This window comes from Macrotis lagotis, chromosome 7 (genome assembly GCF_037893015.1).
Source record: "Macrotis lagotis isolate mMagLag1 chromosome 7, bilby.v1.9.chrom.fasta, whole genome shotgun sequence".
NCBI lineage: Eukaryota > Metazoa > Chordata > Mammalia > Peramelemorphia > Peramelidae > Macrotis > Macrotis lagotis.
In genome coordinates this window covers 95,969,539-95,993,865 of record NC_133664.1, presented here as the reverse complement: position 1 = coordinate 95,993,865, position 24,327 = coordinate 95,969,539, and the positions used below count along the sequence as shown (strand labels likewise).

The 24,327-nt window shown below is 36.8% G+C and overlaps 2 protein-coding genes across 4 annotated transcripts in view; one reads left to right on the top strand and one right to left on the bottom strand.

Moving 5' to 3' along the window:
* LOC141492767 (V-type proton ATPase subunit e 2) overlaps positions 1 to 23,165 on the top strand; it is a 35,256-nt gene extending 12,091 nt beyond the window's left edge. The window contains exon 4 of one of the 2 annotated variants that reach the window (XM_074193421.1): positions 959 to 23,165. The gene's annotated coding sequence lies outside the window, so the exon portion shown is untranslated. Of the gene's footprint in view, positions 1 to 892 lie in introns of both variants that reach the window. The other variant, XM_074193420.1, reaches the window with a different exon arrangement.
* On the bottom strand, positions 457 to 22,390 carry LOC141492766 (verrucotoxin subunit beta-like). Of its 2 annotated transcripts, XM_074193418.1 has the most exons (4): positions 22,249 to 22,336; positions 16,431 to 16,604; positions 13,591 to 13,715; positions 457 to 10,377 (listed from the first exon to the last, which is right to left on the bottom strand). In XM_074193418.1, the coding sequence occupies exons 2-4, from the start codon at positions 16,544 to 16,546 to the stop codon at positions 8,333 to 8,335; spliced, it is 2,286 nt and encodes a 761-aa protein (XP_074049519.1). In that variant the 5' UTR covers positions 16,547 to 16,604; positions 22,249 to 22,336; the 3' UTR covers positions 457 to 8,332. The 2 variants fall into 2 exon arrangements, with proteins under 2 accessions (XP_074049519.1, XP_074049518.1); XM_074193417.1 differs by lacking the exon at positions 16,431 to 16,604 and having other exon boundaries at positions 22,249 to 22,390.
* Positions 23,166 to 24,327: the final 1,162 nt, after the last annotated feature.

Sequence of the window (24,327 nt, the reverse complement as noted above, 5' to 3'; positions counted from 1 at the left end):
GTTCCTAGTATACCACTTTCCCTATACTTGTCTTTCCCTGTGAATATAATGATAAAAACCTTCATTGCTTCAGCTCCTAGCATGTTATAAAATTGTTCAATGGCTGCCTTTCCACCTGGTTGCTGCTCTCTTGCAACACCAGGAGTACAGCATAAGGTCCTGAGAGCACAGTGTGAAATGAGCTATTTTTTTTCAAATTTTCTTTCACCTCAGTCTCAGTGTTAATGTCAGAATTATCTGAAGAATCCACAACAGAAATGTTCCTCCCATTCCAGGTGGCCCTGGTTTTCCTGCAGACCTTGGTGACTGACCCTACTAACACTTAAGATTCAAACTCTGTCCTGCCTGGGAGGGTGTTTTCTGTTATACTTTTCCCAGTCCCCATTTTCCCCACAAGGAGAATTCTTAGTTCTGGCTGCCTTGAGTCTCCTCTACTGTTCTCTGGGTCAGTAAGAAAAAAAAAGGACTGACTGGGTTTGGTAGGTGATTGTAATAAAGCCCTGCTCAGAGATCCCAGCAGAACAAGGAAGTGACCCTTAAGGTTCTAGAAGCTTATGTCTTTGGAGCATAATCTGAGTTGGCTTCTAACAGTCTGGACAAGTTCTGAGTATGGACGCCTTTCTATCATTCTAGTGAAATTCACAGATTCTTGTCAACAGAAGGGAGACCTCCATCATTAGGTGACTTTTTTGGGGAGGGGGACAGAGAAGGTTTGGGAGTGGGGTTTCTTAGAAGAACATGACTGTAAATGCCACCCTTCCTCTCAGAAATAAAATGAATGAATTACAATTGCTTGATGGGATACTTACGCATACATATACACATTTATACATAGCTGTATTATACTGTACACAGTTCATATTAATCACTGAGGCATTTTTCTCCTTGTCAGGTTCTTTGTTTGATAGAGGAGTTTATTCTTTCCTCCCTTAAAAAAGCCTGAATTATTATTTCATAGTTAGAATCTGCAGAGAATAACAGCAACATGGGGGCGATGATCAACCTTGATGGACTCACTCATTCCATCAGTGCAACAATCAGTGGCAATTTGGGGCTGTCTGCAATGGAGAATACCATCTGTATCCAGAAAGAACTGTGGAGTTTGAACAAAGACTAAGGACTATTAACTTTAATCTAGGAAAAAAAACCCTGATATCTTATTGTCTGATCTTGCTATCTCTTATACTTTATGTTTCTTCCTTAAGGATATGATTTCTCTCTCATCACATCAATGTATACCATGGAAGCAATGTAAAGACTGGCATATTGATTTCTGTTGGGGGTGGGGGGGAGTAAGATTGGGGAAAAATTGTAAAACTCAAAATAAATAAAATCTTTAAAAAAATTAAAAAAAGAATCTGCAGAGAAAAGCCATAAATCACCTTTAGTAAGGAGGTCTTTGGTTTTCCCTTGAGAAAGAACTCAAATCCATTTTTCTGTCAGTATGTTCTGGGGAGATGCACCACCATATTAATTGCCTACTATCTTGTTTGCCTAGGTAGCTTTGATTTCATGAAATTAAAGTTTTTACACTAATAAAACTAAATGCATCTAAAATTAGAAGGAAAGAAGCAAACAACTTTTTTTATAAAAAAATGATAAAGGTCTCATTTCTCAGATATAAAGGGAATTGTGCTAAATTTGTAAAAATAAGTGCCACTCCCCAATTGATGAATGGTCAAAGCATAAGAACAGGAAATTTTCAGAAGACAAAATCAAAGCTACCAATAGTCACATAACAATGCTTTAAAACACTAATAATTTGAGAATTGTACATAGAACAGCACCTATCAGATTAGTTAACACGAGAAAGAGGAAAAATGACAAATGCTAGAGGGGATGTGGAAAGGTAAGGACTCTAATACTCTGTTGGTGGAGTTGTGAACTGGCCCAATCATTCTGGAGAACTATTTAGAACTATGCCCAATGTGCTATAATACTGTGACCTAACAACACAATTACTAGTTCAATATCCTAATGAGATAAAAGGGAAAGGATCTCTGTGTGAGAAACAATTTATAACTGTTTTTTTTTTTTGTGTGGTGGCAAAGACTGGAAAATGAGAGGATGGCCCTCATTTGGGGAATGGCTGAACAAGTTGTGGTATATGATTGGATGGAATACTATTGTATTATATGAAATGATGATGGGGACAATTTCAGCAAAACCTGAAAAGGATGATGTATAGTGAAGTGAGCCTCACCATGAGAAGACTATTTGCAATAAAAGCAATATTGCAATGCTGAACAATGGACTTGCTGGTCAGATATCTTGGTGTTACATAACTATTTGGCAGAACTTCTCATTTCAGTCAGTCCTGCCCAATGATTCAGGACATTTCCAAAGAACTTGTGATTAAAAATTTTATCCTCTCTAGAAAGTGAACTAATAATTCTGAGTGCAGACAAAAGTATATATTCATAATTTTCTAAATTTTTTCTTGCTTTTCCTTTTTTTTTTTGCAGCTTGGCATGATGGCATACATAGTTTCCAAAACTTCAATATATGATGAGTATCATATTACTTGTCTTCTAAAAGAGGATTTAAGGAATGAAGGAAGAAATTGAAAAGGATAGATAATGTAATTAGAAAAAATTAACAAAATAAATTAGTTTATTTCCTATACCCTCTAGATTCTGAGTTAACATTTCATATGTAAAATCCCAGAAAAACTACAAATGTGAAAACCTCTATAAACCTCTGATTCCTCACTTGTGAGAACAATCCAAAGTTCTTCCCCTATTACTTGATAGATAAATGGCAAGTTTCTTTTCAAATTGTCTATTAGTTTTTGCCCCTAAAACCAGTCAAGAAGGTCTCTCTCCATCTTGTCCAATTTACTTCAGAGATGAAGTTAGGCCATATTCAATGACCAAGATGACTCACATAACCTAACCTCATAGATAAGTTGAATAGATGAGGTTATTATTCAGTACATCCCTTCAATTCCTGTGCTTATCTATGACAAATGCCACGATAAATTGAGTCTTCTCAGTGGAATGATTGACCTTGCAAAATGTTGCTTTTCTTCTTGACTTTCTGACCTTGGCCCATCAGAAATTTTTCCTGTGCTCAGTCAGACTTGAATGATGCTGGATTCTAAAACCACATTTCCAATCTGTTAAAGCTACCCTCCTTCAGCAAAAAAGTGAATGCAAACACCAGGATAAATCTCTGGGGAGAGCCTAGTACCACACTGTCTACCTCATTCTGGTCAGTATGACTCTCACATTCATCAGAAGGGGGAGGCAAGAATTTGCCATCATCTCCTGGAGCTTCTGATCTAGGAATTCTGAGAGCCTTTTAGGGATGAATGTGGACTAGATTTCTTTCTTAAGAACCATGTCTTTAACACATGGAAATCACTCTGGCTCTCATTGATTGACCCACAATAGGTCCCAACCTAAGTCCCAGCTAGTCATTGATTGGACCCTGATGGCTCAGAATGAATGTAAATACCAAATGTATGTGTTTTGACCAGAAATCCTGAGGGCTTTCCCCTCACAGATTGATTTTTTTTGACTAAGTAAAAAAAGGCCTTTTTTTTCTCATTTTTTTTACCTGGTTTAATCACTGAATGAGCATTGCTTCAGTAAAACCTGTTAAGAAACTTAACTTAAAAAAAGGTCAAGGTTTAGAAGAACATTATACACACTAACAGCAACTTTGAGTGATGATCATCTATGATTTATTTGTTCATTTCAGCAGTTTAATAATCAAAGACAATTTTGAAAGATTTGTGTTGGAAAATGCCATCCGTACCCAGAGAAGAAAGTGTGAGGTTTAAATGCACAACAAAACTTAGCAACTTCAATTTTCCCCCATTTTTCTATTTCTTTTTCTTGTTATTTTATTTTTCCAATTTCATGTTATGAAAGTTTTTCAACATTTATCCACTTGCATATTTATAAGTTACACACTTTTCTATCACCCTCTTTTTCCCAATCCCCTCTCCTTGGTGGTAAACAGCCTGGAAAAAGTTGGCTATGTACCTTTGTATTTAACATATTTACATATTAATCATTTTATATATGAGGAATTAGGACTAATGGAAAAGAAAGAAAACCATGGAATAGGAAGGAAAAACATAAAAGAAGTTTAAAAAAGTGAACATAGTATCCATTTAGATTCTGGGGTTTTTTTTCTGGTTCATTTGTTTTTTTCCCTTTGGATGTGGATGGTATTGTTCATAATAGATCTTCCAGAGTTGTTCTGGATCTCTGAACTACTGAGGAAGCTGCATCCATCATAGCTGATCAACTCACAAGCTTTTGTTAATGTATACAATGTTTTCTTGGTTGGTCTCCCTTCCCTCAGTATCAGTTCATGTAATTCTTTCCATGCTTCTCTAAAGTCTGAACATTCATAGTTTTTTTTTTTATAGAACAATAGTACTCCATAACATTTACATACTATAACTTGTTTTGCCATTCTTCAATTGATGGGCATCCTTCAATTTCCAATTCTTTGCCACCACAAAAAAAGCTGCTATAAATATTTTTGAGCATGTGGGACTTTTCCCATTTAAAAAAAATTTTTGGATATAGGTCTAGAATTATTATTGCTGGTTCAAAGGATACGATTAGTTTTATTGCTCTTTGGGCATAGTTCCAGAAGTATCTTCAATTTTTAAAAGTTGTCATATATTATGTTTTTTCCCTCTTTTTTTTCTATTTGGCTTTGATTATTATTTCCCAACATGATTAATTTGGATCTATGTTTAGCATGGTTATACATGAATAGTTTATATTAGATTGCTTTCTGTAAGGGGAAGGGGGAGGGAGGTAGAAAAGTATAAAACCAGGTTAAGTGACTTTAAAAAAATTGTTGAAAACTACCATTGCATGTAGTTGAAAAATTAATAAATCAAATTATATATATATATATATATATATATATATATTCATATGTATATATGAAAAGGGCAAGGCTTCTCACAGTATCCAGGGCATCTCCAGTCCTGATCTGTATCTTACTACTGGGTCTGGATGGTTCCAGAGGAGAAAATATGGGTGGTGACTTTGCATAGCACTCATGCACTTAAATCCAACTTACTTGCATATCATGGCATTACTTCCTTGACTTTCTTAGGCTAAAAATGAAATTAAAAAGATGAATTTAGACATGAAGTTTTATTCTGTAAGAGCTTATCAAGAAACCTATAGGTACAAGATATCATTAAAGATATCAACCAAGAGTTTGTTGAGAAAAAAGAATTTATAGAAACCACTCAAGGATTCATAAAATATTAATGGCCAATCAATCAGGTTACACATTTGTACAAAAGTGTCATTGATTACTTTATGATTCTCTTACTCATCCATAAAGTCTATTCTATGTCAGAACAGACAAAGATCTAACTAGCAACAGGACTACTGCTTCTATTCTAACTTAATATTTTATGTTGTTTTTCAGATAAGATATAGACATATAGAACATTGGGATATCACCCTTTCCAAAATGTCATAAGTATAAGAATTTCTTTAAGTCTCTAATTGGGACCAGTTTTCTGCTTTCTCAGGATGGACTTTAATTGTTGACACAACTGTGAAAGTCAAACATGTAGATGCAATTAGAGGAGGACCAGCTGGTCTTCAGATTTATAATTGAAGAGACACAGACCTTGAGGAGGACAGAGGCTAACATTCAGACTCACAAACCCCAATTAGAGGCTGAGAAACCAATTTCTGATCAAAAGTATAAGATTAAAGAAATTAAACAATGGGATAGCTAGGTGGTGCAGTGAATTGAGCACTGGCCCTGGAGTCAGGAGGACCTGAGTTCAAATCCAGCCTCATATATTTAATAATTGCCTAGCTGTGTGACTTAGGCAAGTCACTTAATCCCATTGCCTTAAATAAGTAAAAGAAATTTTAAAAAAGGAAATTAAACATTTACCTTCCAGAACAAAGGATGAACAACAACTGAAGGGAATCACCATTTCCTTTTCCAGTGGATTCTTTTGACAAGAAATCAGAGGTCAAGTGACTTGCCCAGGGTTACAAAATGAGGAAGTATCTGAGGCTGAATTTTGATTATCATGATATAGTATTTAGTATATCCACATTTTATGGCTTGTATAAAGATATTATTTTATTATGTGGGTTAAGTGGAAGTAGTTAGTAAGGGCAAATTTACGTTATGTAAAAATTGCTTCTATATAAAGCTAGTTCTCAGAATAGTTCACTTCCACAAAGCAAGATTTATCTGTACATAATAGCTTCTACACATTACTTTAAAACTGCTTGCTTATTTGTACTTCCTTCTGATCTTCCTTTTTTTCACCCATCAACCTATTCCCCCATTAAAAAAATTGTGATAAATATAGTGAAATGATATAAATCTTTTCAGAGATATGTTCCATAAAGATTTTTAGTTCCAGATTCACTTTCTCTTCGGTCCCTCTCCTACCCATTGAGAAAGCAAGCAAAATCATACTCCTCAGACTGAAATCTATATCTCTATCTATACCTTGTTTTCATTACCCCTCTGTTAAGAGATGAGTAGCATGCTTTCAGCATAGGTTCTCTAAAGACCTGTTTGATGATTTTTTTTTAAACAGAATTCTTATTTCTTTTAGAATACTTTTCTTTACAATGTTGTTTTTCTTAGAAATTGTCCTGCTTCTGCTCACTTCAATCTTTTTTAAATTTGGTTTTAATAAGGCATTGAGGTTAAGTGACTTGCCCTAGGTCACACAACTAGATAATTAATAAGCATCTGAAGTCACATTTGAACTCAACTCTAGGGCTAGTGCTCTATCCATCTAGCTGCTCCCACTTTAATCTTTTTGAATCAGTTTTGTGCATTCTTTGAAACCATCTTTTGTCATTTCCTAGAGCAAAATTAAAATTCAATTAAATGCATGATACTGTAATCTGCTCAGCCATTTCACAGTGGATGTACTCCTTTTCAGATGCTAGCTCATTGCTTATCCTCTCGTTTTAATGATTGCTTCAGAATGTAGAAATCTACTTTGTTTATAACTATTCCTTCCCTAGCTTATCCTTCTTAAAATATCATTCCCCATCTTGTTTCTCTTTTGAGTTTATCATGTTTCTCCTTTCTATATTAGGGTATTCTTTTATCTACTTTTCTCTCTCTTCAAATCATTTGAACAGAATCTGTCCATTCTTAGGCTCTCTCTTTTTCTTAACTCTCTCAGTTGAAAACACTAAGGTTCTGAGGAGATATTTGTTTTACCTTATCCCCATGGCCTCAACCCCATGAGAATGTTAACAATCCAAAAGCATGTAGCTACTTAACTTGTTCAAATAAAATGATCTTTTTAGGTTACTCTTGACCCCTGTTTTTTTTTTACTTCAATGTTTTTATGCAGCACTAGTCTTTTCATCAGTTTGAATGTAACTTGAAAGTTCTGTACTCCCTTTGAAATCCATGTCAGCCCAGTTTGATACTTAAATTAATGGGTTGGGTTGCTTTAATAATGGGACAATCTTAGAGGAGACTAAGGATCTAATTAGAAAAATGATGAGAGGAACATTATTCCCTCTTAAGAATTAAAATTCCTAGTGAAGTCCTCTCAGGGTTAAAAATCATTAAAAAATTGACAAACTATTACTCTTAGACTATTCTTAGAAGAAAGAGGGAGAGAAACCTTGCATTCCAAGCTAGGCACCCTCCCAATTCTGTTAGGAGGAAAAACAGTGGACGATTTCCAGAGAAACCTTGGATTTTTGGTTAGTCACCTATTTGTTGTTAAAACTATCTTAACTGGGAGGACAGTTGACTGTTCCCATGAGAAAAACCTTACATTCCAACGAATCTCATCTCTTGTTTGATGATAAGTAAACTGTTACTTCAATAAGATAATTATAATCCTGAAGGTTATTCTCACCATATTTTATGAGGTAATATTTTATGAAAACTTTTCATTCTTCTCTTTGTTACTGGGGTAGATTTTCACATGTAGAATGTAACTCTGAAGACTAACCAAGACTAACCATGAATTGACAAAGAAGGACAATAGGGGGGGAGGAGGGGATTGAGTTAGGCCATATAATCTTGCTTGACTGTCAATTCGGGGCAACTCCTTGATTTTCACTACCTTTGTGAGGCTTGGAGTGTGCTCTTTTCTCCAGAAAACCCAAAATAAACTTATTTTTTGCTCAGAGTAGTCTCTATATTTTTTTAAGTGGATTTTTATCCCACACAGTGATGATCATAAATAAATGGTTTGGGAAGACTTCCTGCCACTGGGTTCTGCATCCTTCAAAAATTGTAAGTCTTCATTAATGCATCCAAAAGTGGTGACTAAATATGAGAGAATGCCGGGTGTCAGTAGATCTTAAATTTTTTGGTGACTACACCTTTAATTGTTTTTAAAATGGAAGCCCTTGGAACTCCTAGGGAAACAGGTCCTTATGGGGTCACTCTTGCCACTGCTCACACTGGTCCAACCATGATCATACACAGCAGAAACTCGGAAGGTGTACACAGTCTGAGGGGTCAGTCCCTTAATGACACAAAACTCTTTATTATTTCCTGTTCTGTGTTCATGCCATTCTCCTTCCCCCTCCTGACCCACAGTCTCAGTTTCCTTTTTATACTCTATCATATATTCCTTGATCTTTACTTGTTTTCCAATGATACTTGGACCCTGCCAGCCTAGGTATACAGCCTGTGATTCCACTGCAATAGCTTCTGGCTTTTCAGGAGGTTGGACAGGGGCAATTGTCCTCAAAGCAGGACTCACATCACTATTCTCACTGAGTCCTTGCTCACACACCTCAGCACACCGGAACCAATACTCAGTGCAAGGTTCAAGGCCATTCACTTCGAATTCCTCTACCTTTCCAGAAACAGGGATGGTGGTCCAGTCATCTTCCCCTACAACTTGGTACTCTACATAGTAGTTAGTCATCCTTTCCCTTTTCCCAGATGCTGGGGGCAATGTGAGCTCTACACAGTCATATGCAACTCCAGTAATTTGGGGAGGGGGAGGTTTGACTGGTATCTCAAAGTTAGTACTGATCCGCAGTCCATTTTCATAAAGGTAAAGGGAGACTCCCTTGTTTTTCTGATCTGGAATAGATGCCACAATAAATTGAGTCTTCTCAGTGGAATGATTGATCTTGGCAAACATTGAAAAAGATTCTGCCATTTGTCTTGTTTTTCTCCTTGTCTCTCTGTCCTTAAACCATGAGGAATATGTCTTTTTCTCACATTCAGGACTGAATGATGCTGGATTCTGAAGCCACTGTTTCCAATCTGCTAAGTAGGGTTCTTCTTGCAAGGAGGTGAATACAAATACCAGGACAAATCTGTGGGGAGAGCCTAGTACCACACTCTCCAGCTCATTCTGGTCATAGATGACTGGTACCTCCTTCAGAAGGGAGAGATAGGAATTTATCACTTTCATCTCCTGGTGCTTCAGATTTAGGAATTCTGAGAGCCTCCTAGAGCTGAATGGGGACTGGCTTTCTCTAATTAAAATCCTGTTTACCTCATCTTCCTCTGCTCTGCCCACCCGAATCAGGGGTAAGACCTTGGCTATTTCCTTTTGTAAATACTCTCTGTGTTGTTTCACTAGTTCTTGGAATAATATGACCTTTTTCTTGGTTGCAGAAAAGACTGAAAGACCTGGTGCCTCCAGCATGTCATTACATTTCTCGGCACACTTGGCTAACTTCTCCAGGGTGTCCTGGGCATTCGATACCCAGCTCATGCTGATTCCTTGAACTAGCTTGGCAGCTTTGGAGTTTAGCTTCTCTAGAGGGTACAACCAGACCTGGAGGGGCACCCCATGGCCCCTCAGCAGCTTAGGAAGAGAGGCATAGACTTTTACTACATCTTCATAAGTCACAGGATTGTTCTCAAGAACAAAATCCCCATAAAACTTACATGTGAATTCCTTAGTCGATTTTATCTTTCTGTCCTCAACTTGTAATATTCTTGCTACTTCAGGAATAATCTCTACGGCTGCCTTCAATGTACTTTCTTTATCCTTGACATTTTCATTGGTGTGAACATTCTGATCAAACACAAAGAAAGCCTGGGCCCCATAAAGCACTGCAGTGACCACATGGGTGGCTGTTCCATTATAAAATACATCATGGTAAGAAATATTCTGATATCCCAGATGGTCCACTGTTAGGTGGGAATACTGTGTAGTTATACTGTACTTGAGAGTGACCTGGACTTGCTGGTCAAATGTCTTGTTGTCATATAAATATTTGGCAGATCCTCCTATTTCAACCAGCCCTGCCAGGACACTTGCTTTCATCTCTACAGGAATATTCATGGCATTGATCTTCTCATCAATGGTGTCAGAGATGATGATGTCAAAGTCAATCTTGTATTGTTCTTCTGTAGTTGTGTTTTTCTCCAGGGTTTTCTTCTCCCACAAAGTGATACCTAGAATGGGGCAAAGACATTAGGGAGTAAATGGCAGATTGCAGAGGGACCACAGCCTATCTTTCACTTTAGGGTATACTTTCCATCAGGAACAGCTGGGTTTGGGAGGCAGTACCTGGAAAGAGGGTAAGTAGGGCAAGAGTCATAGATGTCAGAGATGGAGAAAATTCTATTTCTGAACTGGGGGGTGGGGAGAGAAAGAAAAAAAAACTTCTCTAGGCCTCTACAACTTCCTTGCACTATTGAGCCTTCTACAACAGATAGGGAGAATTGTAACAAATCTTCAACCTTATCTGAGTCCCTGAATTTGGAAGCTCATTCTCCCCCCCCCCCCCCCAGGACCCCAGTTCTCAGATCTCCTCTGTTCCTTCCCTAGGTAGGCAATGTCTCCTCCCTTCAATCTGGAGACTGAATTTTTTTTAAATTTGGTGACTGACTTTAAAAAAAAACCCATGGTGATATAAACTCAGAGTTTACAAAGCACTTTCCTTCCACAATTCTGTGAAGTGAGTATGCTATCATCATTTGTCCCATTTTACAGACAAATAACCTGAGACTGAGAGAAAAGTTGGTTAACTGTTTGGAGACTATATAGCTAGTAAGAGTCAAAGCAGAACCCTGTTCTTCTCACTCCAAAAGTAACCCCACTGCCTGCCCTAGATGGAGAGCAGGAGGTGACCCAAAGTGAGGTCAGTGCCTGGTGTATGGAGGAGGAATGTTGTTTGTATGTGACAAATTTGGCAGTATTAGCTGAGGATACAATCTTTGAAACATTTTCTGAGACAGAAAATGAGTAGTTTTCTGAGTAGGCTCAGAAAAAGTATAGCTCTTTCTGGGTTGTCTTGGTCAGGCTCCTTGTTTTGAAATATTCCTTGCTGCTGTCTAATCACAATATTATTTCCTAAAAATTATATTACATTTTAAAATTTGAAGAGTATTGGAGAATGACTGAACAAGATGTATTATATGATTATAATGGAATATTATTGTGTTATATAAGAAATGAAGAGTAGAATATTTTGATTAAAACCTGGGAAGGGACAGCTAGGTGGCACAGTGGATACAGCACTGGCTCTGGAGTCAAGAGGACCTAAATTCAAATCCAGCCTCAGATGCTTAATAATTACCTAGCTATGTGATCTAGGGAAAGTCACTTAACCCCATTGCCTTCAATAAAAATAAAAATTATAAAAAATATAGTAAAAAACCTGGAAAGAACTTGCATGAGCTGATGCAAAATGAAGTGAGCAGAACCTAAAAAACACTGTACACAGAATAGCAATATTGTTCAATGATCACCTTAGTTATTTTCAGAAAAATAAAGGTCTAATGCTATTTGGAAGGATTTTTGATGAAAAGGCTAGGTGGCTCAGTGGATAGAACACTGGGCCTGGAGTCAGGAGTACCTGAGTTCAGATCCCCCCCAGACACTTCATAATTACCTAGCTGTGTGGCCTTGGGCAAGCCACTTAACCCCATTTGCCTTGCAAAAACCTAAAAAAAAAATGCTATGCACCTCCAAAAACAGAACTGATGGAGTATGAATGCAAATAATTTTTTTTTTTTTGCTTAAAGTATTTTCCTTTTCTTGTGTTTTCATTCACAACTTGACTGATATGGAAATATGTTTTTCATGACTGCATATATATAAACTATATAAAATTTCTTGCCTTCTCAATGAGGAAGGAGGGGAGAAAGAAAGAGAATTTGGAATTCAAAAATGTTAAAAATTTCTTTAAAAAAGAATATTTTGTGTGATTAAAAAATAAAATTACAACTACTAAATATATAAATATTTTTTTTGTTTTGTTTTTTTAGGGTTTTTTTGCAAGGCAAATGGGGTTAAGTGGCTTGCCCAAGGCCACACAGCTAGGTAATTATTAAGTGTCTGAGACCGGATTTGAACCCAGGTACTCCTGACTCCAGGGCCAGTGCTTTATCCACTACGTTACCTAGCCACCCCTGACTACTAAATATATAAATATTTTAAAAGTGTTTTGCAAATATTAACTCATCTGATTTTCAGAACAGCTCTGGAAGATGGGTACTATTATTATTATCATCCCCATTTTGCAGATTAGGAAACTAAGATAGAGTTAAGTCACTTTCCCAGAGTTTCCACAGTTAGGATGTGCCAAATTCTGGATTTTTCTCATTTTCTCAATTTTAGGTCCAGTACATTAAACCACATAGCTCCATACTATTAGCTGACTACTGGGATGTGACTCAGGAAGTAATTGGAATAGAATTAAATGGCTCTTTTAAATCATCTTGTTCAGTAGTTTCTGACTTTTTCTGATCCCATGGGCTATAGCTATTTATGGGATTTATGTATATGGCAAACATTTTGAAGTATTTTGTCATTTCCTTTTTCAAGATTCAGTAGATCCTTTTTCAGACAATCAGAAGTTAAGTGACTTACTCAGGGTCACACAGCCAGAAAATATCTGTTAACTGAATTTGAACTCAGGTCTTCCTGACTCCAGGTTCAGTGCTCTACCCAATGAGACAACAGCAGCCTCTCTTTTAGATGCTGATAAAGATCTAAAGCCAATATATATTCAAAGGACCTGCAACCCTCACCCTTATCAAAGGAAAATGATGGGACTGTTTGTTTTTCCAACTTCCTTTCCAGTCCTTCATTCTGAACCTTCAGGTCTTCCTTTCTCCTTCAGTACTGCCTTTCAACCTTATTTTAACCAGACTGGTTAATATGGTTAATATGCCCAAACCCTTCGATATATGTGTGTGTTTGTGTGTGTGTGTGTGTGTGTGTGTGTGTGTGTGTGTGTGTGCAATCTGCTCTCCTTTCCTCCCAACACTGTGACAGATTTAATTAAAGCTCTGATACTGTCTCTGGTCAAAGCTGTTTTTTAAAAAGCAGTCTTCTTTTTGTTGGATCTTTCAGAGATTGCTTCTCATTTTGACCTTCACTTTCTGAGGGTCAAATGAGTCTTTTCCTAACACTGTTCTCTTCACACATTCCTTATCACTCCTGGCTTGGATTTTCCATCACATAGCATCAGAACAAATCAATCTAGGTGAGTTCTAACTGGGAGAAGAAAGGTGAGACACTTTAATGACTGAGATGTTCTCTGAATCTGAGTTTCCATTCTTTCCATACTCATCATTTTTTTACCTAGAAAAAACAGTTTTCTAACACTGTCCTCTCCTGACATCTGGAAAAAGCCTTGCATTCAAGAGAATAATTACCTGGGATGAAGGTATCTGAGCAACAGTCATACAATGTCCCCAGATGTAAGGGTCGACCAAGAGCTGGAATCTTCATTGTGGTCTTCAAGGTCATGCTGGTTGGAAGTTCTTTCTCTGGAATTTCCCTAATGAAAGAAGATTGAGTTCTAGGGCAGTTATCAGGGGATTCACTTTCCAGTAAGCTCCTAACATAAATGCCCCATTCTTCAAGCTCTTCCAATTTCTGTTAACCAGGAAGCCAACAGAAAGGTAATGACTGTTCTGGGATGGAAAGACATTGATCTTGTATGGAACTCACAAAGAAACCAGATACCATGAAATGAATTGCTCAGTTTAGAGAGAGTCTTAGGAACAAAGTAGATCAGAGGACAGAGGTAGAGCTAGAGAGTAACCAGAAGGATTAGTTTGAGTGTGGGGGAAAAGTATTTATGCTCCACTATAAGGTTTGCAAAGATTAACTCATTTCATCCTCACAACAACTCTGGGAGGCAGGAGCTGTCATAATGAAAAGAGGAAGAAAATATACAAAGGGGGAAAATGGAATGCAGGGAAATACACAGTTAGCAATCATGAATGTGAATGGGATGAACTCTTCCATAAAATGGAAGTAGATGCAGAGTGGATAAAAAAAAACAGAATTCCAAAAGAAATACATTTGAAGCAAAGAGATAGGACATAGAGTAAAAGTAAAAGGTTGGAGCAGAATATACTATGCTTCAGCTGAAGTGAAAAAACAAGGGATCAATAAATTTGAAAGTTAGAAAACTATTGAATAATAAATAAAACTAAGAGTAGATAAGTTAGAAAACTATTGAACAATAAATAAAACCAAGAGTAGGTCTTATGAATAAACTAATAAAATAGATAAGCATTTGGTTAATCTGATTTTTTTAAAAGAAGAAAACTAAATTATCTATCAAAAAATGAAAAAAGGGGAATTTGCCCTCAATGAAAAGGAAATTAAAATAATAATTTGGAGCTATTTTTGCCCAATTGTTTGCCAATAAATCTGACAATCTAGGTGAAATAGATGAATTTTTTTAAGTTTTTTGCAGGGCGAATGGGGTTAAGTGGCTTGCCCAAGGCCACACAAGCTAGGTAATTATTAAGTGTCTGAGGCCAGATTTGAACCCAGGTACTCTTGACTCCAGGGCTGGTGCTTTATCCACTGTGCCACCTAGCCACCCCTGAAATAGCTGAATTTTTATGAAAATATAAATTGGTCATATTAACAGAAAAAGAAATAAAATACTTAAATGATCTCATTCTAGAAAAAGAAATTTAATAAACCATCAATGAACCTCCTACGGGGAAAAAAATCTCCAGAGCCAAATTAAAGTAAATTTAATTCCAATACTCCAGTTCTGTCAAATTACAAATACCATACAAATATGTTGCTGATACCCAAATGAAGAAGAGTCAAAAAGGAGAAAGGAAATTATAGACTAATTTCCATAATGAATACTGATGTGAAAATTTAAACTAAAATATTATCATAGAGATTATAACAATTTATCACCAGGACAATGCAATATGACCTCGTATTTGTACTAGGAATGCAGAACTGGTTTAATAGTAGAAAAACTATCAGTATGAGTGACCATATCAATAACAAAACGAATTAAAAAATCATATAATTATCTCAATAGCTACTGAAATTTTTTTTGACAAAATACAGTGCTCATTCCAATTAAAAACACTAAAGAGCATAGGAATAAATGAGGTTTTCAGAAGAACATTGTACACCTTTACAGCAACATGGGGGTGACGATCAACCTTAATGGACTTGCTTATTCCATCAGTGCAACAATCAGGGACAATTTTGGAATATCTGTGATGGAGAATGTCATCTGTATCCAGAGTAAGAATTGTGGAGTTTGAACAAAGACCAAAGACTATTTACCTTTAATTAAAAAAAAAAATCCTTTATCTCATTATGTAATTTTGCTTTCTCTTATACTTTTATTTTTCTTCCTTAAGGATGTGATTTCTCTGTCATCACATTCAACTTAGATCATTGTAGACCATGGAAACAATGTAAAGACCGGCAAATAGCCTTCTGTGGGGGGTGGGGGGAGGGAAGCAAGATTAGGGGAAAAATTATAAAATTCAAATAAATAAAATCTTTCTTTATAAAAAAAGAATAAGTGAGGTTTTTCCTTATAATGATAAGTAGTATTAGTAGTAGTAGTAGACAGAAATCATAGTAGACATCAAAGTAATGGACATAGACAGATAGTGCATGATCTGCTTCAATAACCAAGGATAAACAACCTCTGGGAGTAATAGGATCGTTTTTGGGCTAAACAGCTTTTATTTTTCCTTCTCCTTCCTCCCTCCCTTCTTCCCTTCCTTTCTTCCTTCCTTTCTCTTTTTCTTTTTATATTGATGGGTTCTCTGACCAAAAGCTTGGTAAGATTTCTTATGTTTTACTGGTCCCAAATCATTCTGGTTCTCTTGATTACCCAACAGTGGATCTCAGACTATGTCCATTTGGATATTGATTGGTTCCTGATTGTTTCATTATTGTTTGGTTCCTGATTGTTTCAGAGTGAATTCAAACAGTAATTGTTTCTGTTTTGGCCAGAAAACCTGAGTCTTCCTCTCCTACATAGATAATTGTTTTTGCACTATATAAAAGAGGCTCCTTACTTCCTTTTTCCCTCACCTGACTTAATCACTGAGATACCCTCAAGGTCTTACCCTCCCAACTGTTTTTTTTTTCCTTTTTCTTTTTGGAAGTAGTTATTCCTGGACTCTTGTCTCAGCCCTCTCTTTCCTAATCTTAATGACTAAATGAGCATTGCCTCCATTTAAACTGAGATGTGGGAAAGACCTACTTTTTTTTAAAAAAAGGTCTTCCATTGCATCTAGGGCCATCACCAATCATTCTGATCCATATCTGACCATTCATGGAATCCCGATGGCTCCAGAGAAGAAAGTGGTTGCACAACATCCCACACTTAAATCCAACTCATTTGCATGTGGTGGCATCACCTTCCTGAAGTCATGGCCTTTGAGAACAAAGGACAAATAATATCAACAAGTAGTAACTATTTTAAAACCATCAAGCAAGCAAGCAAGCCTTATCTGTAATAAGAGCAGTAGTGAAACAAAGATGTCTTATCACCGCTATTATTCAATATTGCAGTAGAAGTGTTAGCTTTATCAAGAAGAGAAGAGAAAGAAATGGAAGGAATTAGAATAGATGAGGAAACAAAACTATCAGTCTTTGATATGATGGTATATTTAGAGAATCCTTGAGAATCAACTAAAAAAAACTACTTGAAACAATGACCAACTTTAGTAAAGCCGCAGGATATAAAATAGACACAGAAATCATCTGCAAGAAAAACCCAAGAACTCTATGAACACAAATACAAAACATTTTTCACGCAGATAAAAATCAGTTCTAAATAAACAGAAAGATGTCAACTGGTCAAAATGACAATTCTACAATGTTAAATTTATCTATGTATTCAGTGCTTCTCAAACTACCAAAAATTATCTTACAGAGCTTGAAAAAATATTAATATAATTCATCTGGAGGAACAAAAAGTCAAAACTATCATCAAGGGAATTTAAAAAATATGAAGAAAATAACTTAACTGTATCAAATCTAAAATTATATTATAAAACAGCAACCATCAAAACTATTGGTACTAATTAAGTTATAATGTGGTGGATCAGTGGGATAGTTTAAATACAAAAGAAACAATAGTAAATGACTATAGTAACCTATTATTTGACAGACCCAAAGACTCCAGCTTCTGGGATCAGAACTCACTCTTGATAGAAACTACTGCGAAAAATGGAAAATAGTATGGCAGAAATTAGGCATATACCAGTATCTCATACTTTATGCCAGTTGAAATGGATTAATGATTTACACATGAAGGATAATATTATAAATCAATTAGGAGATCAAGCAATAATTTATCTCTCAGATTTACAGAGTGGGAAGAATTTATAATCAAATAAGAGATAGAGAACATTATAAAAGTGCAAAATGGATAATTTTGATTACATTATATTAAAAAGTTTTTTCCCACAAAAAATCAATGTCATTAAACAGAAACTCAGGAAACAATTTTTGCAGCCAGTATTTGTTTTAAGGTGTTTTTAAGGTATTGTTTGCAAGGCAAAGGGGTTTAAGTGGCTTGCCCAAGGCCACACAGCTAGGTAATTAAGTGTTCAAGTCTGAATTTGAACTCGGGTCCTTCTGACTCCAGGGCCAGTGCTCTATCCACTGCGCCACCTAGCCCCCCCCACCCCAGCCAGTGTTTTCGATAAAGCCCTTATTTCTAAAATATAGAGAGCTGAGACAAATTTATTAGAATATAATTCATTCCTCAATTAATAAATGGCTGAAAGATATGAACAGGCAGTTTTCAGATGAAGAAATTATAGCTATCTATAATCCAATGTAAAAATGCTCCAGATTACTATTAGTAATTTTTTCTAATTTTAGTAATTAATTGATTAGAGAAATGCAAATTAAACAACTCTGGAGTACTACCTCACACCTATCAGATTGTCTAATATGATAGAAAAGGAAAATGCTAAATGTTGGAGAGGATATGGGAAATGGGATATGGGAAAACTGGGACACTAATTCATTGTTGGTGGACTTGTGAATTTATGTAACCATTTTGGAGAACCAATTTGGAGAACAATTTGAAACTCCAAAAGACTTTAAAACTGTATTGCCTGTGTGACCTCGGGCAAGTCACTTAACCCCACTGCCTTGTTAAAAAAACAAAACTGGGGCAGCTAGGTGGCCTAGTGGATAAAGCACCGGCCTTGGAGTCAGGAGTACCTGGGTTCAAATCCGGTCTTAGACACTTAATAATTACCTAGCTGTGTGGCCTTGGGCAAGCCACTTAACCCCATTTGCCTTGCAAAAACCCAAAACTAAAAACCACTATGCTTTTTAATACAGCAATACCACTACTAGTATCCCAAAGAGATCATAAAAAATTAAAAAGAATTCTCATATACAAAAATATTCATAGCCAATCTTTGTGGGTGGCAAAGAATTGGAATTTGAGGAATGCCCATCATTTGGGAATGACTAAATGAGTTGTGCTATATTAATGTTAATGTAATGAAATTCTATTATTCTATAATAAAGGATGAGAGGGAGATTTCAGAAAAACCTGGAAAGACTTATATGAATTGATGCTGAGGAGGGTGAACAAAACTAGGAGAACAGCTTACAAATTAATGTAATGATTGACTATGATAGACCTAGCTCTTCTCCACACTAATTACATATGAAGATAGTTTTCAGCATTCATTATTGTAAGATTTTTGAGTTCCAAATTTTTCAAAAGACAATTGGAAAAGTCATGTGATGGAAAATGTCATCCATAATCAGAGGAAGAACTATGGAATCTGAATGCAAATCAAAGCATACTATTTCCCCTTTTTAAAGTTTGTTTTTTGTTTTTTTTCCCTCTTCCCCCCCCTCTTTATTTTGTAACATAAGTAATTTAGAAATATGTTTAACATGGTTGTGAAGAAAAAAGGAAATGGGTTTCAGGAATCATCCTATGTGAGGCCATTTTTGTGAGGAACTCACCAACTCTACTCAGGGAGGTAAGAAAGGCTCAGATTTTAATTCTCACAGGTTGCGCAAAAGGTTAACAGGTTACTAAAGAGTGTCTATAGGTCCCTACACGGTCCACAAACTACTTCACAAGTGTACAAGTCAGGTCCTGTGGAAAAGCAGCTTAGAGAGTGAGTTACTTACAGGACAGGCTGATTAGTAGAAATTGATGTTAAGAAAGACTAAAGCACTTAAAACAGAAAAAGAGGAAAGAAAAGCAACTTAGATTAACATAGATCCAGTCATGTGGAACTGAACACATTTTGTTCCAGTGTCATGGGCCAAACCTGGTCTGCTTAGAGAAGAAAAAAGAGGAAACAGCCAAGAGCAAGCCTCTCCATTGGGAATCAAAAAAGAAAGAAAACCTGGGCAAAACTCTGCTCAAGCACATTTCTGGTAGGCAGGACAAGAGCCGTGCTTGAGGAGTGACTCAGTACCTTGTTCCTATTCTATATATGCATACATTCTATTTTCTATTCTATAATTCTATAATATGCATGATACAGGGCTGGTCCCCTATGTGGTGACTATTTTTTTTTGTTTTATTTTTGCGAGGCAATGGGGTTCAGTGACTTGCTCAGGGTTACACAACTAGTATGTATTAAGTGTCTGGGGCTGGATTTGAACTCAGGTCCTCCTGACTCCAGGGCTGGTGCTCTATCCATTGTGCCACCTAGTTGCTCCAACTATTCATTAGGACTATGTTTTCTGCCCCAAAGGGCATGACCAAAAAGTAATGGAGAACACAGTACAGCTCTGAGACCAAAGTTCCCCTGCATAATTGTACATGTATAAATTTTATCATATATTTAATGACTTGTATATGGGGGTGGGAAGGACAGGGTAGAGAAAAATTTGGAACTCAAAATCTTACAACAATGAATGCTGAAAACTATCTTTATATGTAATTAGAAAAAATACTATTAACTAAAAATATATATATATATATACTAGAAAATCTCTAAACAAAAATTTCCTTTCTTATTTCCTCCAGCAAAACTACCATTTCCTCAGGCTCTGCTTTTTAAATCCCTAGACATCAGACCTGAGCTAGTAAATGTACCTTTGATACACTTTTAAGTTTTATATACATTATTAACAATTTCTGCCTGACTTTTAAAACTGTAGGCAAGCAATAAAACAATAAATCAACCTGGATTCATAGTGCTCTCTTGAAAAATTAGCAACTGACTCTAGGGAGCAAGTGAGAATTGATTCTAGCACAGGCTTGCCAGATACAAAATAAAATCTCACTAAAATCTTTATTTAAGTTAGGGTCTGATAAACTAACATACTAAAATGCAAATGCCTGGGAACAGTTTATTTGAGAATAATTCTCATTCTAGAAAAGAATTTTACTTAGCCTTCCTTTGGGGAGGGTTTTTTTTTTGCTTGAGGAGACTTTAAAAAAGTACAATTCAATCTTTATGTGTATGGGACTAGGTAGGGGAGGTTGGAGAGAAATGGTCAGAGCACCCACCAGAAAGGTCGGAGGAAGGGGAGACTGAGTTGGCTTTCTTCTCTTCCCATGGGGAAGGTTAAAATAAATCTTCTTTTAGGATGAGAATGTAGCCAGAGGACACCCGGAGAAAGAAAAGTTTACCCCCAAAGAAATGAATGTAGTGAGATAGGTGTTTAGAACAGGTATCTGGGGCAGGAAAGACCAAGGGTGGAGCACTATCAACCAAAAACTCAGGACATGATTTTCTCTGATTAATGGTGAGGCTGACTTTCCACTTCAGAGTCATGACTTTTGTCTGTGGGTCCCTGTTTCCTTACTAGTGAATGAACCAAGCCTCAATCAATAATGACCCTGACCTGACTCTGTTGCAGGAGATAGGTTTGTTCCTTCCTTCAGATTTTCGGACCAAGTTCTGATTTCCTCTCTCACCCACCTCCCCTCACGAACAGCCCAAACTCACAAATTTGGCAAAGTGTGAAAGTGATGGGGTCCCAATTAATGAGGCCCTCTCTAACTTTCAGATCTGCTCTGAGTGTCATTCCTGAGTCACTACTATCAGGAATTCTAACAATGACTTAATTGACAACCCTACAATTCCTTTCTCCAGGCTGCTTGCTCAACACCTTTTGTTTCCTGTTTGAATGTTATTTTTAACCTTATGCTAGAGTCAGACTAGAGGCTTAAATTCTTATTTCCAGCACCTGGGGTATTCTTTGATATTCAGAAACCCTTTTTACAAGCAAATCCCATAAGTCAATTAGAAGGTTGGCCCTATCTAATTGCTCCTTGGTTGGGCCAACTTCTGATCTGCAGACCCACTTTCAAACAGACAACTATTGTCTAAGTTCATTTCCTCTCTCTTCTCTCTCTATAGAAATGAGGATATGTTAGGTGTTTCTTTGCTAGAGTATCTCCCAACTCTCAGCCCACTGTGCCAGCACAGTTTCCAATAAAATATCAACTGGCTTGGTGGGGAACCCCAAATCTCGTGAATTCTTTCTCAGACTTCCAGGACTAAACCCCAATATTATGGAGGTACAATAAAAGGGCAATCAATTTGGAGGCAGTGGGGATTCATTCAAATATGCTTTCAGTCTGAATATGTACATATTCATTTACAAATGTACTTTACTGTCTCAACAGGAGCAAAGATAAGGATTTTTTTAAACCATCATTTTTTTTCCCCAATTACATGTAGAGATGGTTTTCAACATTGATTTTTGTAAAATTTTCTCCATTCCTCCTTTCCCTCCTCTCTCTCTCAGACTGTAAGCATTCTGATTTAGATTATACATGAATAATCATATTATACAAATTTCTACATTAGTCATACTATGAAAGAAGAATTAGAACAAAAGGGAAAAACTAAGAGAAAGAAAAAACAAATAAAAAAAAGAAAAATAATAAACTTTGATCTGTATTTAGATTCCCATCGTTCTTTCTTTGTATGTGAATAGCATTTTCCATCACGTCAAAGCTAAGGTTTTAAGTAAGCAGAGAAACAAATCAGACTGTATGAGAGGGGCCGGTCTGTCTCCTGTACAGGGCAGGGTGCTCACCCTCCTGCAGAGGTGCCATCACTTACCTGGACAATCTGGACACTGTGGCGTTACCAAAATTAACAGAGCTGGTATGGAGTATGGTTGGAGCCTGGGTGTGAGGGAGAAGCAGAAGGCAGATTGAAAAACAAAACAACTGCATGAAACTGAAAGTTAGCTGACCTAGGGACCACCCATTTCCTGAGTGGGTGTGCTCTTGCCTGCTGAGCTGTTTTGAATCATATGACTATGAATTGTTTTGATTTCTTCATTTGAAAATAACTTGTTCATATTCTTCAGTTGGGGGAATGACTCATTCTCTCTTACCGGGTCATTAGTTTTTGAAGCTTTTCCTTTTCCTCCCGCTAAACTTTCTCTTAGCTTGTAAGCTACATTATCCTTTTCAGGACCTTTCTGAATGGAGCAGTTTTGTGATGAAAAGTAAAGTAAATGGCCAATATGACCAGAAAGGATAATGATCTTTCCTCTCTCTTTCCCTCAGGTACTTTCACTTAGACTTTTGTTATTCACCGTGTTCTCAAGTCATTTACTGTCATTCCAGAAATAAAAAGTTTTAAATTGTGGACTTTGCAGGATTGTGAAATAAAAATACTGAGCTTAGGGCTAGTGTGAGTTTTTCACTTTCAAAACTGTGACATCAATTTCTTCCACATCAGAAACAGCTTTCAAATGAGATTTGAGCAGTTTCAGGTAGAAAGTTAACTGTGACATAAATATAAAATACTCAAAACTCTCCCTTGATCCTATCAAACTGTGTAGGGTATTGAGACCATAACCCCAAATGACTACTCGGAGTCCTCTCAAAGTGGCAGCAAAGAGTTAAAATTTATTTCGATTCTTGCAAGAAGCCGGGCAGTTCCTAACTCTGAGAGAGAGAGAGAGAGAGAGAGAGAGAGAGAGAGAGAGAGAGAGAGAGAGAGAGAGAGAGAGAGAGAGAGAGAAAGCAGGAAAAGCCGAATTACAGAAGCTGAAGCAGGGTTAAAAAAGCACAAAAGCCACAAAAACCACAACTCATTTTCCCTCCTCTTTTCTGCTGATCTTTACAACAATTGGTCAAACTTGATGGTCCGAAGAGAAGGGAGGTGTACCTAAGCTTTCCCAGGAGAGTCTATTTTTCTTTACATTTTATATGGTTAGAGTGACATGATTTTTCTAGCCGGAGATCCGGGTTCTCACGCTCACCTGATTCTTGAGAAATAGAAACTGAGGCCTATGGTTTAGTCTAATTTAGCACTATATTTCTGAAAAGTCAGCATTTTTGTCCCTCACAATCCCAACTAGCTATCTTTATTTGGGTGCTGAAATTTTAGAAAATATTGGCTCCTTTACTTCCTTTTTATTAGTCCATTTACACATACACACATATGTAAATTTTTATCTTGGCTTAAATTTTAATTCACAGGTGTGAGGAATGTAGGGTGTTGGTCTTCACAGGGTGTGGAGGGGTGCCCTTAGGGAATCCATTGCAAAGGGGGAATGGCCCAGCCAATCACAAGACTGAGAGAGTTTTCCTAATCCCATTCCAGGGATAGCAAACCTAAAAGTGGTTCTCAACTGGTCAAGAGTGACCTAGAGATCTTGACCTAATGCAACTGAGTTTGTGTAATTAGGTAATTGAATATTAACCCCCATATCCCCCGTGACAGATTGGGGTTCATTAGCATATCATGCCTCCTATGATGTGTGGGGGGGATCATATTAGGGGCATGTCATAGAATGGGTGGACCTCTTAGATTATAACTCAAACTCTGAGAGCCTATGAAAATCCAAGAGGGAGGGGAAAGTTTCTGAGGACTATAAATTACTTGATGTTCCAAGACCAATACGTGCCTCAGGTGAGGTACCTGTATCTTGCAAGGTTCGTGAATTAAATGTACAGTTTTCTCTCACTCTAGCAGGTTTTTCTTTTCATTCATTTATAACAACAAGTTACACAAAAGGTTCACAGGTTAAGTTCTTTGGAGAAGCAGCAAGATAGTAGTTTACTTAAAGGACAGACTGATTAGCAGAAGTTGAGGTTAAAAAAGGAAAAAGAAAAAAAGGAAAAAAGAAAGAAAAGAAACATATCAACGTAGATCCAACTGTATGGAACTGGGGCCATATTG

Excerpts from the sequence above, each read along its gene's own strand:
- LOC141492766 (XM_074193417.1), bottom strand. The coding sequence starts at position 22,364 with ATGCAGTTGTTTTGTTTTTCAATCTGCCTTCTGCTTCTCCCTCACACC. Across the intron at positions 13,716-22,248 it reads ACAGTGTCCAGATTGTCCAG|GGAAATTCCAGAGAAAGAAC; the intron begins GTAAGTGATGGC and ends TTCTTTCATTAG. Across the intron at positions 10,378-13,590 it reads CTCAGATACCTTCATCCCAG|GTATCACTTTGTGGGAGAAG; the intron begins GTAATTATTCTC and ends GCCCCATTCTAG.